Consider the following 17100-nt stretch of genomic DNA (forward strand, 5'->3'; position numbering starts at 1 on the left):
GGCATCTACAGTGTCTCTGGGCAACCTGTTCCAGTGCTTCACTACCCTCTTAGTAAAGATTTTCTTCCTAACATCTAATTTAAACCTGCCTGCTTTCTCTTTAAAACTATTGTCCCTTGTTCTGTCACTATCTGCCTATATTAAAAATCCCTCTCCCTCCTTTTTAAAAGCCTATTTAAGGTACTGGAAGGCCTCAATGAGGTCTCCTCAAAGCTTTCTTTTCTCTATGAACAACCTTATTTTTCAAATTAAGCATGCCTGGACCTTATTAAGAACAAAAATATTAATTGCAAGCTCAGGAGTTAATGATGATTTAGTCAGATTTCGGCAGAAGATATATCAGTGAAAGAAAGTAGTGATATTTGTGTCAGTTTAGAGCGACAATACATCTGTAGGTCAAAATTATCTATTTGTCTATAGTGTAACTTGGGAATAATTTAATCAAAGAAAACCAAGCTGGTGTTATGCTGTCATAACAGAACTGAGTTTGATCCTATCAAGTATAGGAAAATGTGTGTCTAGAACTAAACACCTAAATCCACTTCTATGTTTGAAGTGCATCATAATAAAGACAGAGGTAAGGAGGGAATCAATATGTCTTGTGGCTTTATCAGTAATTTAATCCCTGTTCTCATTTTTTAATATAACTTTCTTCTTTCTAGCTCCTTTTCTCACCCTCCTTGTGATATAAAAGCTTTCTTACTTCTTACTCTTCAGCTGACTGGTGCAAACTCATTCTAAATTTTGCTTTTCTTAATCTCCCCCCCCACCCCAAACAAGGCAGGTTCTTCCCCTTCTCCATTTGCAGCAAAATTGTCTTTTGAGCAGCCCCTAGTGACACCACGTTGACTACATCTTTTTTCTGCATTCTTCTTTTTACAACAGGGGTGCAGCATACTGTAGTCTGCCTTAATTATGATGTGTTTTAAGATGCTTATCAAAGAAAAAGCAGTTTACATTTTTGTTTTTATAGCACCTAATATATATTTAGTTTGGGCAAAGGGCTTTCAAAAGCATTCATTAGACATGGAATGCTCTAAATGCTTTACTTTCATTTCTGTTATATTTTAGTTATTTTTTAAAGGAAGTTTTATAACTAACTGGGGTATTTGGCATGCAACCAATTAGCCGAAGCTTTAGACATGGCCAGGTCCTAAGGACTCTGGTATTTACATTTAGTTCTTTTGGTTTAGTTTAAAAGAAAATAATTGGGTCCCTCAGAAAATAATTTTGCATTCTGCATATGCTGTTTAACAATTAACCACATATGCATTTCAAGAAAGAGCCAAAGGCACCAGCAGATAGGAGTACTAACACATTAATAGGATGTTTTCTCACCTTATGCTGATGTGTTTCTAACATGAGCAGTGAAAATGGAAGAGTCTTGTCTGTGCGTTTATGGGAGAAGTTAGGCTAATTTTTGCCTTTTGGACACAGCCTGAGATGTAGAGAAAGTGCAATATCTTTGCAGTAGGAGTACAGGGAAATCTTTTCACAGTCCTAAGTTTTGCAGTGGTTTCATGTCCTTGTTTTTGTGAATGTGTAGGCACATGCAGACAATTAGTCTCAGTGCTCTTGGTGCATACTGCTTGCTTAAACTGTTGTAGCCACAGTACTAAACCATTTCTGAAGCTGAACTGAAGCTGTTCCTTCTCTTTTACTCATTCCCTTTGGAAAAGGAGAACATCTGTGGAGGTGAGGCAGCTTTTTCCCTGTGCATTGTAAATATTAAACAATTTAAGAATTACATAGTTTAAAAATTACCTATTCCTTATTCTAATTTATATGCATACCGTATCTCTTGTTACTAATGTCTACTTTTTAATAAACTGGGTTTTTTAAATTTCATATGAAAATTTTGATTAAAAATTAGCAATACAAAAAATATTTTCGCCAAAACACCTTGGCTAGCTGCCTACAGATAAAACATCTTACACAAACCATGGAAGAGGTGGGCCTTATTGAAACACACCCCACCTTCAATAATTTATATGAATTTAAAACTAAGGCAACACTTGACCCTCAGGTATGTGAGAGCTGAAAAGGCAACTCTGTAATTCCTGGCCTATCGAACATCAGTTTTCCCATGCTTGTAATGTTGGGACTCTTAAAATTTAATGGCAACTTTACCCTTTTTAAAGAAATCAGGACTTCTTCTTTGGCACTCTGCAGAAGTCCATCATCAACAGCAAAATTCAGTTATGTCTGACTATGACCCCTCCAAAGTCACCAGCTGTAAGTATCAAGGACTCTAGAGGACAAACTGATCTTGCTCAAACATTTCCAGCAGTTCCGCCCGTTTGCCCCTCTGCTGGTACCAACTTACAGTGACCGTAGGATGAGATTTCTGTGCTGCTCCTGCTTGGCAGCTCTGTGCTGGAGAACAGCTGCACAGAAAACTGCATGGTCTATCCACAACCTTTCATAGAGTGTTCCAGTTTAGGTGTACAAGGTTTAAATGAATGAAGGTTCAGAGCTTGATACCTGTGCGCTCCGGAACACCTCACAGAGCCCAGCACTGAACTTTGCAGATGTTTAACTGCAAGCAAAGCAGTTACATGATTTGTTTTGAAAGGAAAAAAGCAACCACAATGCAATTTAGACTCATACTGAAGATGATCCATTCAGTTATAGAACAAACAGATAATAATTCAGACAAATCATATGCATATGTGAACGAGGGTACAAATTACAAACCTAAATAGCCTATGCACATTTACATGTTGCCATGGAAAAAAACAAACAGGTTTGAGTGTTGTGTTACAGGCCTTGCCTACCAATTCAAAACTAGTATCCAGGTAGTGAGTCCCATCTCATCAGAGCGTGTGCCGAGGCACAGAGAAGGCTTTGCCCACCAAAAAGGCCGACAAAATGCTGCCATGCTCTGGCTGTCACTGGTTGATAGAGCATGACTTGGGGCTTATGGCGGCTGCTTTAAGGCCCAGCAGCTCTGAGGCAGCTGCCAGCAGTGTCCTTGCTTGACGCTATGCCCTGTTGTGATTTTTATAACGACAGTTCGTCATTTGAAGAAATTAACTATTGTTTGTTTGTTTGAAAAGTTCAAGCACTCACTGAATAATGGTGCGATTCAGTGAGATGGATAACGTACAAAGCAAACGATGAACACGTTCTTTTTCTTCTTGCCGTATCGCACTTGCCACACGGAGCAGTTCGCCCGTGGCAGCTGACTCGGGGCTGAAAGGGCAGCGACTTTTCTTTAGTTGACGGGTTTCTCTGCGACACCTTCAAACAAACTCCAGCCCGCCCGGAGGACGCTGGTTTCCCACAGCCCACGGCGTGTGGAAGCGCCCGGAGCGGTACCGCGGGCGCGGCACAGGGCGGGCACCGCTCCCGGCGGCCGCTCGCTCCCGCAGTCCAGCCCGCGGGGCTCCCGAGCCGGGAGGAGGGGCACAGCCCCGCCGGGCCGCAGGAAGCGCTGCCGTCACCCGGCCCTGCCCCGCCGCGCTGCCGGCGGGAGGCTGGGCCGCGCCGGGCCGTAGCCGGGCCGCCCCGCTCCGCCTCGGTGTGTCCAGAAGGGATGCGGCGGCGAGCGCCATGAGCTGGCGGTCCGGCTCCCGCGGCGTGGTCCTCACCGCCTACCACCCCAGCGGCGGGGCCGGCGACGCCCCCGGCGGGTGAGTGGAGGTGCGGGAATGAGGGAGGGAGGGAGGACGCTGCCCGCGGCAGGTGCGCTCGGCGGGGCGGCTCCGGCTGTCGCGCCGCGGAGGAGGAGCGCAGTTGGCTCAGCGGGAACCTGTTGCGCGGGAGAAGGGCTTTTCTCAGGCCCCGGGGCTAAAGGGTTTGCCCGTTTCTGCGCCGTGTCCCGCAGCTCCCAAATGGTTTTTCCTTTGTTGGTGTGGTTGGTTGGTTGGGTTTTCTTCCACCCCTTTCTGTAATACGCTCCGCGCGTCGTGGAAACCCCAGGCGTTTTGCTGGTCCGCCGAGAGCCGGGTGCAAACAGCAGCCGCCAGCTGTTGTTAAGGCGTTTGTATCCAACAACAGTCCCGTGGCCGCCCGGGTGCGTTGTGTCGGTGTTAAGCTCGAGCTCTTCTGCTCGGTGCGGTTTTCGGCTCGGAGCGGGAAGGCTTTGTGGGTCGCAGCTGTGAGCGCTGTCCCATGGCCTCGGGGGCGCTGGATCTCAGCGTCTTTGGGATCAGGCTCTTTGTGGGATGCAGAGCATAGATTTTCCTATAACCTCCTTGTGCTTTACTACTTTGTATCTTTGTAATTTGCTGCCTTTTTTTTTTTTTTTTTTTTTTTTTTAATGCGCTTAATGGGAGGAAGGTGCAGACAAAATGTTTTAAAGCATTTGTCATTGAAACTGATAATGGGCAAGAATCCAGTTTCACATACATGAAGGCTGAGGACCTCCTAGTGCCTCACAGCACATGTTTGATATAGGCAGAAGTCACTGCTGGCTTTTCCATAGCAATGACCAGAGGCACTGCTGTGCAAAGGACCGACTTTTGTCTTTATGGCCCATTCAGTCTTGCTTCTTCTTGCTGAAACTGTCAACAAAGGTCCTATTGATAAAGACAGGACTTTTAATAATGCTGCAAAGCCATCTGAAACTGGGAAGGTATTGAAACTAGCATAGGAAGAGCATGTGTGATCAAAGAGATTATAGTCTGATTAAAATATTGAAATGAAATAGAAGGAAGTACAGTGGGTCACCTTGGACAAAAGACAACTGATGCATTATGACCTGTCACACCAGGAGTCCACAACAGAAGCAAGGACAGAACTGAGAAATGCCTCCTACCCCATGTTAGAACCGCAAAGCCATGCTGCTCTTTTTATTGATATACTTTCTTCTCCATAACTAATGTTATTTATCAGCTTCACTTGATGTCCTGATGTCCTCTTGGCTACATCTGTAAGGACTCTGCAGACCTCGCCATTTCCAATGGAATGCAAAATATGTATATTTTTGCAAGAAATCGCAAAATCCACAAACTTCTCTGTTATTGTTTGTGGTGTTTCTTTGCCTCTCATAACTTTCCTCAAACTCCCCATGGAGGAGGAGGGATAAGATAAAAAATGCTTTCCCTGCTCCGTGGAATAACTTCTGAGTAAAGATCTGTGTCTCTGTAGACTGTTAGAATCAGTTCCCCCTTTTTCACCCGTAGCTGCATGGATACATGGCTCTAAGCAGCAGACTCAGCGCCTAGAGGCCCTGGACACAAACAAAGACTTGGGGCCCTCTCTGTGTCTTAAGAAAATTGTCTCCTGTGCTAATGCCACACCATGAGGAGCAGCAGTCTCATGAGATTTCAACTCCTCTGCAGCTGCTTCTGTGGATAGCCTCCTGGGTAAACTGGGACATTGCCAAGCGAGTAATAGCAATCCTTCACAAATTTGTCTGGTTTGGGATTACGATAAGGGGAAATAAATGTGAAAAGTGGTCTCACTTCTGTAATTGTAGGAGACAAATGTGCATGTTTCATCTGTGCAGAACAGAGGATTCCCACAGTTAGTTTGCCTGAGGTCCACCCTGGCAGTATTACAGCTTTCCAGGCCATGCACATTTGACACTTAGCTCATTAAACCAAAATCCGAAAGGATACCTCTCTGGCTTTCTGCTGTGCCACTCTGTATTTGAACCTTAGGTTTGTTTCTCCTGTTTTCGTGAACTCTCAATTCCATGGTCCTGGTTGACCCGCTTGCTCCTACTGTGCATTCCCAATGTCTTCCCACTTCCGAAGTGGGAGAGACTAGGAGCGTTTTCATGGGAACAGAGAGGTAGTGGAATAGCCACTTGTTCTCTTTTGATCTTTTTAAAAATAAACAAAACTTTTCTGAAATGTTTTAACATTTCTGTAGGATTTCTCTCCCACCCGTGCCCCCGCGTTACTCTAGCTACTTTTCTTTGTCAACATTCCCAAGATGTGCAGAACTGCATTATATTAATAATGCCCAAACACATAATTCTGAAATATTTTATGGAAATAAATTCTTCCGTTGTACTCTTCACAGTGTGTAAGTGCACCAGTTCTAAAGTCCCAATTTGTATTTTGTTACTGATGTGAAATGGAGCTTATTTTGCCTTTTAAAAAAATAACAAAATGAGATCAACTTTCAATATCTAGGTTAGCATCTCTCTGCTAATTTGAAAACCTTGTGGTTTTTAACAGGAGAATACTTGGAAGCAGTGTAATACACTGCCAGCTGTAATGAAGCCGCCCTTTTGGAAAGATTAATAGAGAAACTATGTTGAATTATCTTTTTCATAGGCATTCAAAAAATGCGAGTTAGAAATTGCTTTATCTTTGGTGGGAAGTGTGGCACTGGTACATCCTGGAAAAAGCAGTATGTTGGCTGCGCTCCCAAGAAGTCACAACGTAGGAAAGAAAGGGCTATGCTTCCTATCCATTGTTTTCTTTCCTTCAGGCAGATGAGAACTCTTGCTTCGTAAGAATTACAATTTTACTGATCTAATAGATTGTTGAGCTGATTGTCTGTTCTGGGTCTTTTTGGCCCTTTAAAGGCACAATGAGCCCGTGAAATAATTACTTTTTGTAAAGGCTTACCTAATCATTGGTTTGGTAGGCTAAAATCTAGAACAGCCTCAGTGTGATTACTTCCAAGTTTGTCAATTTAGGAATATTGCCTTAACAGTGATGATGCACAATATAGCATAGTAGCTGCTGTCTTTGCCATAGAGGAGTTTATTTTGCATTTTGCTTTAAAGTAGGAGTTAAAGGATTATCTTCATATGGTGTAGATATTGGTTGTGGGTGACTTCTGTGATCTATTTAAATATTTGTCATAAGAACTTTCTCAGAGAAATCAAAAAGGCAGAATACACAGTATCAAATTCAGTTGTATTAGCTTTCTTTTCCATATTGCTTTAATTTGCTTGCTTTCCAGTTTTAACCTATTAGATTCAGTAATGCCTTATTGGCTGTCCTGCTATTTGCATTTCAGTGCCATCTCCTTTTCTTTACAATATCCAGGCATAAAATTTTAAATAATTTCTTCTTGACCTTCCCATGGAACCATTTGTTGTTATATGGGCTGTGGAAACCAAGAGTAAATCAGATAGGTTTCAGTCCAAAGCTCTGTTTTAGTGACTGACTGTAGGTATGCCACCCTCATACATGTGAAATCCAAACCTGTAAGCATAGGTTTCCAGTGCCATTTAGGTTCCTGGGGAACTTTACCCCATCTACTTTGGCAGAAAGCACCACAGGTCGTGTGCATATTTGCCAGCCGCATGTAGGTGTTTCAGATAACAACATTCTTCTCATATGGCTGTGTGGGCTTACCCTCAGGCAATCAAATGTCATCCAGAGAGTCTTCTACAGGACTGTTTCTGTCCTGAAGAGTGAGTGAATGTGTGTGTATGCAAATACATGTATGTAAAAATGTTTTTGGAATGTGATTATATGGCTGAGACCAAGCCTGGAGTATTCAGTGCATGGGGAACAGATTTATAACAAGTGAATGCATGCAGTGTGCATGCAGAACTAACTGTACTAACACACCAGTGTGTGAGGCAAATAAACTTCTGCTGCATGGCATTTTCAAGAGCCAAGCCTAAAATGCAAGCTGAGTAATAGATAAATGATTCTGCATGTGTTGGCCATTGGAAGTTGAGTTACTTTCTTCTTCATATCTCTCTCCTATTTGGGATGCTGCTATTTTGTGTTGTCTCCTGTGCTGTGCCAGCTTGGCATGTGACAGCCTCTCTGTTTCCAGTGAGTCACTGTGCTTGCTCACCAGCATGTGCACTTTTGCTGCCACTTCAGTGCACTGCATTAAACTGACACTGGAAGACCAGTTTGAATTTTGAAGCTTTGCAAGCCAGTGCCTGTTTAACTTCATATGCTTCCAAAGAGCCTGTAAAGCTTCACATTACTGATAATTTAGGAAAGACTCCAATGTTTCACAGTGCCTAGGACTGTGAAAGGAGGCTGCTCCTCCTCAGAGGCTCTGCAGTTATATGCATTCTCCTTTCTTTGCCTTATTTAAGTCTTGCATTTGGTTTGCTAGTACTCACTTGCAAAATTAGAACAATGAGTTGAGTTTCCCTGAGGTGGAACTAAACCCCGGGCCAGTTCTGGAAAAGAGTGTTGTGAGAGAGAGGATTGCTGCCACTTCAGGTCTGCTGTTTTAAATGACACCTGCTAGTCAGGGCATGCAGCCCCTGAGCTTCACTGTCCTGCTTTGTTACTGAATCCACCTAATTTTGGGAGACACCAGCTGAAGCTTGGGTCTATGTAGCAGTGAAACCAGGCAGTCTCAGCTGGTTTTGTTGTAGAGAAGTGCCCCTTTTTGTGGGTTACTGTATAAAATATTTAATTTTATGTATCTTTTTTAATATGGGCTTTACAGACGTAATAGTGGTAGCATATGTGTTCACTTTGGGGATGGGTGACAAGTGAGGGACATAAAATATTTGGGATTTTCTACAGACAACTGTGGTCTAAATCACTCACTGATCTCTGAGTAAAAACCCCAAATTATAGGTGTCCTTTGAGTGTGTAGAAATAACAAAGACTTCTGCTGTGAATTGCCCACAATATATGATTTTTTTCAAACATTGACCATAATAGACATTACAGATCACATGTACAAGTGGAGTTTATTCTTTCCTTACCAGAATAATCTGCCTCCTTCTTTGTTCAAATGTTTGTTCAGTTTAATCTGAACTCTTAATAGTTCGTCTCTGAAGCCAAGAAGAAATCTAGTAGTAAGCATGAAATCATACTTTTTTTCAAGGTCATTTTCATCTCCTTTATTTCAGAGAGAAAAGTTCTCATTCCTTTCCCCCTCTTGTCCTACCAGTGACTCACTCTTGGAATTGAAAACCAGTGAAATCCTGTATAAAGGAGTAAAGTACTGTGAGGGATACATATAATGCTCAGTGTACAAGCAGCAAACTCACAAGCTGATTACTCACAGCTGCCTTAAGTTGGTGGAGTATTTTGCAATTTCATTTGCAATCTGTTTGCGCAGAAGGGATTCCAGGTCCCCTCCATCATCACACGAATTGTTTTTCCTAGCCCCTGTAACCTTTCGTGATGCCAGTATATGGATGTCTCAGCATAGTACCTTCCATGTGTTGCTTTGCTTCTACAAAAGCAGAAAGAACTATCTGCAAAGCAAAGGTCTGTCCCACTACAAATGACTTTACAAAACCATCACAGTCTTTTTATATGGTACAGGTTTTACATGAGCACAGTCTTCATCTAAATGCATTGGGAAAATCTTTCCTGCCTTGGGTCTGCCTGCTACTTTGAACAATGTTTATTGTCCATTGCTTACCAACGTCTTCAGATAGAACTGACGGGCACCAAGGCACTAAATTGCTTTATTTAGGATTGCTTTTGTGTCTTTTGTACTTCATGCAGGTATAAATATGGAGTATGCAGCAGACCCTTAAAATGTGTTGCTTGGTTACTGATGTATTAATCCCAGTAACTCAATCTACTGACAGCAAGATGTGGTGTCCCAATATTTCCTGCTTCCTTGATTCTGGATTCCTGCTTCATGGTGTTCCCTATCCCCCAGTTTGCACCTTATTTCTTTGAATTTATCTTGCTCTTGCATTTGGCTCCTGCTATATCTTTCCAATCCATTAGAAAGCCTTCCTAGTTACCCATGGTCAGCTTTCTGTTTAATTTTATCTTATGAGAGGAGCAAATGATTCTCTTTGAGCCTTTGTTTCTACGGTCTGAAAATCCTTTTTGTGACACTTTTCTTCAGCATTTTCAGCATCTGTCTTTGCCTCTGCCATCCTGTTTTGTTTCTCCTTCACCCCCCAGCCTGATTTACATGCAGTGCTTCAGTGTCAATCTCATGAGTGTCACCTACACAGGTAAAATCACTTCCTTGCTGCTGATTACCACCGTAGCCAATTGTATACACTGCAGTCGTGCCATCTTGTTTTTCTAAGAATCCTGGTGGAACTCCCTTCAATTTGCACGTTGTTTCTGAGCCCTAGATCTGCTGAAGCTCTTTCAGTGAGGTCCTCGTTGTGCAGACATGGTCACTGATTCTTACACTTAGACATCTGTTCAGCATCTGTCAGTGTGATAAAACAACATTAATTCAACAAGCCCAGTTCAGTAGGTGACTTAGATTATGATATGTCATGGGTGTAGATTTGATTTAATGTCCTTCACTATCAGTGCAAACAGTCTATTAAGTTCTATTTTGGGTCAGACAGACCTGTGAATAGATGAAAACAAGAATAACTCTCCTCAATCAGTGGAGCTACATAGCATAAAAGAGGAAAATAAGTGCCCTCTGTATATAGGCTTTCTTTTTTGTTTTAATAACTTACAGAGTATGAGATGACATGCTTGTCTAGCTATTAGGAATGGGAAACTTAAAGGCCTTTTGAATATTTTAATTACAGGCTTTCCCTTTTTTGCTTCAGTGTGCACAAATCGGGATGATACTGAGCATAACACAATATATTACTAGATGTGCTGCTATAAGCATGTAGACTTGATGCAAAATTGGAATAGAACTGAACTTCTGATCAGCAAAGTTCCGGAGGAGCTAAGTCTGAACTCCAGCATTCTAAGTGTGGCATCAAACAAATAGTGAATTGTTTCTTTGAGTTCTTTTTCTTTGATGAGCAGAATTGTTAAACTTGGTTTTGAATAAGTCTAATGGCATTTTCGGTTTGCTGATATTGGCACTAGTTTAAAATGTTATAAACTATTATTGCCAGGATTTTACTCTTGTTTTGTAACTGTTACTCATGAAGCAGGAGCTGAAAGCTGTAAGGTTTAAAAGGTTGCTCATATATATCTGGGTAACATTTGCAGTGCCAGCACCCTTCTTTATTTTTGGTGCTTTTTTCACTGGAGTTACTAAAAGTGAACCTTCAAATTTTTTTTGTTTCTGAAATGCTACTGCTGAAGGGAGGCTGTAATTACAGTAAGTGATACAGCAAGGTTCCTGCTGTGAGCAATGTTGCAGATTCGGCTACGCATGACTCACTGACTGTCATTCCAGACTCCTCAGTAAATCTGCTTGGCCAGGGAAGAAAAATTCCCCACTCATAAGCTTTGGGTACTTGAAATGTGCCAACAGGCTATTTTGCAAGGGCTGCTGGTTTTGCAGTGAGCCCACCTCTGCCTTGGAGTCGTGATCTCAAAATAATCATGTTCAGGCACGGATTTAAATACTCATAGCCAAATAAATAGGAAAAAAAAAAAGAGGAGTTTTTTTTTTTTTAGTATTTGGATGTGTAAGAAATAGACTTTATTTTTTTCATAAGCAGAATTTTAGCCATCATTTTCTGAGGTGTGTTTGTGATGATATCCTGAGCAGCGTATGGGATGAGCACCTCTGCAGTCCCAAAAAAGCTGGAGTTATGAACGTATTCTTTGGTCATTGTTTTGTGCTTGCTCTCTTGAATTACAGCAGAATAAAAGCATGCACAGAAATAGTTACTTACCTGGTCATATTTTCATGTGAGGGTAAGCTGCTCAATATTCCCTCTTCTGTGGCTGTTCCCTGCCCTTCCTGATGCAGCATCCCAATCCTGTAAGACTAGAAATGATTTCTTGATTATTTCACATGTTTTGTTTGTCATCTTTCTACAATAGCCTTCCTTCCTGGGGAGGCTTCTTAGGCCAAAGGATGTCAATAAAAATATGTTAAAATATTTCCTCCACAGGGCTCCCAATATGCTAGGGGAGCTTAAAATGGTTTGGGGTGAAGTATTTGAAGAGGAGTAAGTCTCAGTGTTTTTAGCATACTTAGAATAGTGGTTGAAGGTACACCACACATGAGAAAGCAACAAAATAAAAATAGTGTTTTCTTCAGCAAATAAATACCTTATTGTGCATACTCAGTGCCAAACTGCAGCAGAACAGTTAACATGTTTTGCTTGATTTAGCATCAGTACAAATCTTCAATTTACAACTCCTCCAATGCTTCTTCCAGTCCAGCAGTCCATAAACCACTCAGACAGCTTTTGCTCTGGCTTTGGGAGGTCAGATATTTTGAATTCATGTCCCTATTTGAAAAACAAGAAAATAATTAGGATGATGTGTGAGAATCGTTTGCTCAGTGTTTAGCAATAAGTGCTTAGTAAAGTACATTGCTCAATTTTAAGTGTTTTTAATCAGTTGGTGGTTTTTAGCAGATTTGTATGTAATTGTCAGAACAATGGTGGGACTCAAGGGCACTGATGAAGTGTCATCTCTATCAGAAATCCTCTGCCTTTAATAAAATACAACAGCGAGGTCCAGGAGTATCCTGTATCCAGAGGTAACAGGGAGCTTTGCCCCTGGATTAAGAAGGTGGAAGGTTAGATTTTAGGTGCACAAATACAGCAGAAAGTTCTTGTAGGCTTGCAGTAGCCCAAGAATTCATGTAATACTTGTGGTTATAGCTGTAATTATGAGTCTGTGATCCCAGATACAAAGCAAGGGGCTTGGAACAATAACTAGAAGCTTTGGCTGCTGAACAGAGAGGAAGCCCTGTCAGGGCTGTCACACACACACAGCTGTGGCTCAGTGCCCTGTCACGGCAGGACACCAGAGCTATGGTTACCACAGGCCAGTAGAAAATGCTTTCTTTCTCAGCAGTTGCTAAGAGGATGAGAGATCTAACAGTTCCATAGTGTAGCTTCTGGAGCCTCACAGCCTGCTTGCCTTTGCCATAGCTAGATAAAGGGAACACTGATAATGGTGATATCACTGTGGGAGTGGTCATCCCCATCATTATAATTCCATCCAGAGTGTGGGCTTTAATGTCCTGCTAGACTCATTCGGGTGGCTTGGCTCTGTTATCTTCTCCTGAGAAGGCTGTATTTCAGATGGACTTTAGGAATATCTTCTTATTCTGTTGGAAGGAGACAATGTTTAATGAAACTTTTTCTTTCATCTCAGAGTGTCTCCTAAGGCTTGTTCTGAACCACCAGAAGACTTGATGTGGAGTGATGGTAGGTGCAGGTCATGGTCATACTAGGCTGAGATAAATGGGGACTGAAAAGAATGGGGAACACCACTGAAAGTAGTTTCTTTCCATCTCTCACTTAAACCTTCCTAATATTTTTATTACCCTGACATAGGCATTTCTGAAGTAGGTTGAGCTGGATTAACAGAAAAATCTGACTAAAAGCAATATTTTTTGCAAGTGTTGTTTTTGGGCAGATTAGTTCTGTAACCTAACTCAGCAAGTTACTGCATCAGTGATGGTGTTGGCACAAGGGGAGTGAAGGAAACTCACAGGAAAGGGGGGCTTGACAGAATCCTCTGGCAGCAGCCTGCTTCTGTGCCAGCTTAATGTGATCACTGTGGGGCTGTGATTTGACAAGCTAACTCATTTTTATGAGCCCTAGTAGTGGCTATGGCCACATTCTGTGAGAGGCTCGTCTGTTATAATTTAGCTCCATTGGTTCAGTTATTTTGAAAAGATATTTGATGGCTTAACTTCGTACTGACAGGTTTTTAGTCAGTTCAGGTACAGCTTGTCCTTTAACAACCACTCTAAAGCTGGCGTAAGCTTCATCTCCAGCTCATTTAGTCCTGACTCATGCTGTTCAGTGATTCAGTCATGTGCACAGCCTTCACCTGCAAAGGGCAGGCTGTGATGTGAGAATGGATCCTTGGAATCCAGGTGTGTTGCACTGGAGGGAACACCTGCACTGCTTGTGCAGAGCTGCTGATAACCTGCCTTCCCCTCATTGTCTGCACGTGTCACCGTGCAGCCTGCCTCACCCAAGGAAACAAAAGCCCATCTTGGATTCCCACACACTTTAATGAGGTAAATGAAAGTGCAGTTTCTGAATTAGGTTTGGTCATCCATTGATAAGCTCTTAAAAGCTTGTTGATCTGTGCCTTGTTTAAACACACCTTTCTTTGCTCTGAACTTTGCACTAGAGAGATTGCTTTGGTTTCTTAGTGCCCAAAGTAGTGCATGAAAACAGTATTGGGAACAAGAAGTATAATCAGAATAGCTCGCATAATTTCCCATAGGAAACAACACCTAACTTTTCAGTAATATTTCTGGTTTAAGAGTAAAAAAGACTAAGATATTAAATATCCAGGACATTTTACAAATATAAGTAATTGATAACATTATGTACTAATGAAAGTATCCAAGCATCTGTTCAGTGCCTGTTTTCCACTTTCTGAGGAGGGCTTTTACACTGTGATACTTGTTCTCTTTGGAGGTGAAAGCTAAGGAAGGGACTGTATTTGCTTGAGCTTCTTATTGTGGATGGTACATAAAAGAACAAACTAGCACAGAACCCTTTTTTCTCCTACTGAGTAGGAGCAGCTGATGAAAGCTTATGGGGAACGATGAGCTTCATGCTGAGAAAGCTGGTATTTGGCACTTTGGACTTGAAATTATGAAGATGTATGGCATTAAAATTAGTGTGATTTGTCACAGTGTTTTGGTTTTTGGGTCTTGCTTGAGTTTTTGAAGAGACTGTTTGTGAAAGCTTTGTCATCCTGCATTAGCGAGTATAAGGAAAACATTCACTTACATATTTTTGCTCACTGTCTGTTTGCAGAACTACTTGATACAGATCTCAGTAAACACAGACCTCAGTAGAGCTTGTTAAAATTTCTCTCCATTTAAAACACATGTATATACTTAATCTCTGACATTCAGATGAGGCATAAATTCAGTTTTGATTGCGTAACTTTGAAGAAGTTGCTAAGTGAGATCCAGTTAATTAGCAGGTGAGAGTTAACTAGGATGCAAAGATCCTGAATCTAGAGCCAGACTGTTGGTCAGCACAGGGCTGTGCATGGGATGGGATGGAACAGGATGAAACAGGGTAACAGTGCACTCAGCATAAGCAGCCTTAAGTGACAGTTTATTCAAACCTTTCAAGCTGAGTACTGTAATCTCAGCTTGTGTGTAAAAGTGTAGGAGCCTGGAGCCAGGTTCTTGGCTATCTTTTAGCAATAGGAGTGTTTCTTCCTGTATGAATGCTGGGTTTTCTCCTGGAAAACAGATTACTGGGCTGTGCTGAGTGGTGGCACATCTGCATTGCAAGTGTGGCCCAGACTGGTAGCCCAGCATCAGCATCATCTCATCAGAGAGATGTGTAGCTGTATTCATGTGAGTTTGAGCTTAGGCTGAGAAAGTTTCCCTTCATCCTGCCTTGGTCTTTAGCTTTTGGATTTTGTTTTTCCCCCCTGATATGGTAGGGTGTGGACACAGGTGCACAACCTCTGATTCTGGACAAGGTTGATGCCTTTTGTACCATACTCTGTTATGTTAGTCTCAGGTTTTTTGAGCCCATATTTCTTTCTCACCCTCCAAGTTTTGTCACATAAATATAAAAATGAATAAAGTATAAAAAATATAAAAATATTAAAAATATAATTCAATTTTGATCCAAAGGAGTTTCAATAGTTAAGATATATTTCCCCGGGTAAATTATCTTGCACAAATCATTAGGAAGAGATACTGTTCTTATTAAATGGAAGAATCAAGGTCATATCTGCTGTCCTGGTTTCAGCTGGGAGAGAGTTAATTTTCCTCTTAGTGGCTGGCACAGTACAAGAATAATGTCAATAACACACTGATATTTTAGTTGTTGCTTGGTAGTGCTTACTGTAAGTCAAGGACTTTTCAGTTTCCTGTGCTCTGCTAGCAAGCAGGTGCACAAGAAGCAGGGAGGGAGCATGGCCAGGACAGCTGACCTGAACTGGATAAAGGGATATTCCATACCATAGAGTGTCATGTTCAGTGTATAAACTGGGGGGAGTTGACCAGGAGGGGCTTATCACTGCTCAGGCATGGGCTGGGCGTTGGTCAGTGGGTGGTGATCAACTCTATTGTGCAGCACTTAAGTCTCCCACAATATTATGTGATTTTTGAAAAAAACCCAAAACAAATAAAAACTTTGTTCTTAAGACTATTTGTGATGTTGAAAGTCTGGAAATGAAAAATAACTGGACATTTTCTCACTTTACACACCGTTGTTCCTATAGTTTCACAGGCTGTTCACCTGTCACTTTCATGCAAAACTTTGAAGGTCACTTACTCAAGTAAGTTGCTCCATTATACCACCATACTGTTGACATGAGAAAGTATTCTCTGTTTCTGTTTCATAGAAACCTTACTTTTGAAGGACTCTGGAATTGCTAAACATGATTTGTACTTATCCTTTTTCTTTCTTTCTTTTTTTTTTTGTATTGCTAATTTTTTAATTGAAAGATACATTTATGCCGGTATAGTCATTGTATCATTATGGAATGATTTTCTCTCTGGTGTTAAGGACTTTTAGTCACTTACCTGTAGTTTAAGTTATAGCAAGATTCTTCTGAAAGCTGATGAAATTGATCTGAGTCAAAATATTAGTATGAATTTTTTTACTTAAGGTGGAAAATTAAAACTGTTCAGGTGAGCATACCTAAGATGCTTTTGTAAGTAGGATAAATACTTGGCACAGTAACCAGTGAGGGAATTGTAGTATTTTAAAACTTTGATTTTTATTGTTAACTATTACTTTGGTTGTGTGCCTTGTTGTTAGCTAGCCAGAGGTGATCCTTTGTCCCATTTCAAGCTTCTGCTCTCACAAGCAACCATTGCTAGTACTTTAAACAAGGAAATGACTTAAAATAACTCCCAATGTGCCTTGTCATCTTCAAGAAAAAGGCATTAATTTATTGATTTGTAAGCTGCCCTGTAGCTGACCTCACTAGCTCTGAGGTGCAGAGTGTGAGTTTCCCAGGTCTTCCTCCTTCAGCCAGGGTCTGCTGGCCTCTGATTCTTTGGTTTGATAGTTTGGAAGAAGGGCAAGATGTCTGGCATATCCAGCTGTGGCAGGCTAGTGGGCAGATGTGTCTGTCTATACACTGGTTCCCTTAAAAGATTCTTTGCAACAGGATGCATTAGGATACCTAATTACCACTGGGATTAAATGGCATTAAGGAAAAGATAATGACAAGGTCCATTCCAAGTCCTTTGTACAGTTCTGAGAATTCGAGTCTTCTGCTGTGTCAGGATTAATGAGCAATATTTTGTGGGAAGTGGCTTAACTATTCTGAGGGTGACTGTGTTCCTTTTGGATGTCGGCTGGTAGAAGAAAGCCTAGCTGTTGGCTAGAGGTGCAGTGCTGAGGTGATGCTGATGCTGTTTCCATGGATGTAGACCCATCACTGT

At 41.6% G+C, this 17100-nt stretch overlaps 1 protein-coding gene across 1 annotated transcript in view; it reads left to right on the forward strand.

Annotated features, from left to right (window-relative positions):
* Positions 1–3434: 3434 nt before the first annotated feature.
* Positions 3435–17100, forward strand: part of ARHGAP18 (Rho GTPase activating protein 18) — a 68567-nt gene continuing 54901 nt past the window's right edge. The window contains exon 1 of the mRNA XM_085055975.1: positions 3435–3635. Within this exon, the coding sequence (XP_084912101.1) occupies positions 3556–3635 (80 nt within the window). The 5' untranslated portion in view covers positions 3435–3555. The remainder of the gene's footprint in view (positions 3636–17100) is intronic.

Source organism: Lichenostomus cassidix, chromosome 3 (genome assembly GCF_008360975.1).
Source record: "Lichenostomus cassidix isolate B80296 chromosome 3, HeHo_3.0, whole genome shotgun sequence".
NCBI classification, from domain to species: domain Eukaryota; kingdom Metazoa; phylum Chordata; class Aves; order Passeriformes; family Meliphagidae; genus Lichenostomus; species Lichenostomus cassidix.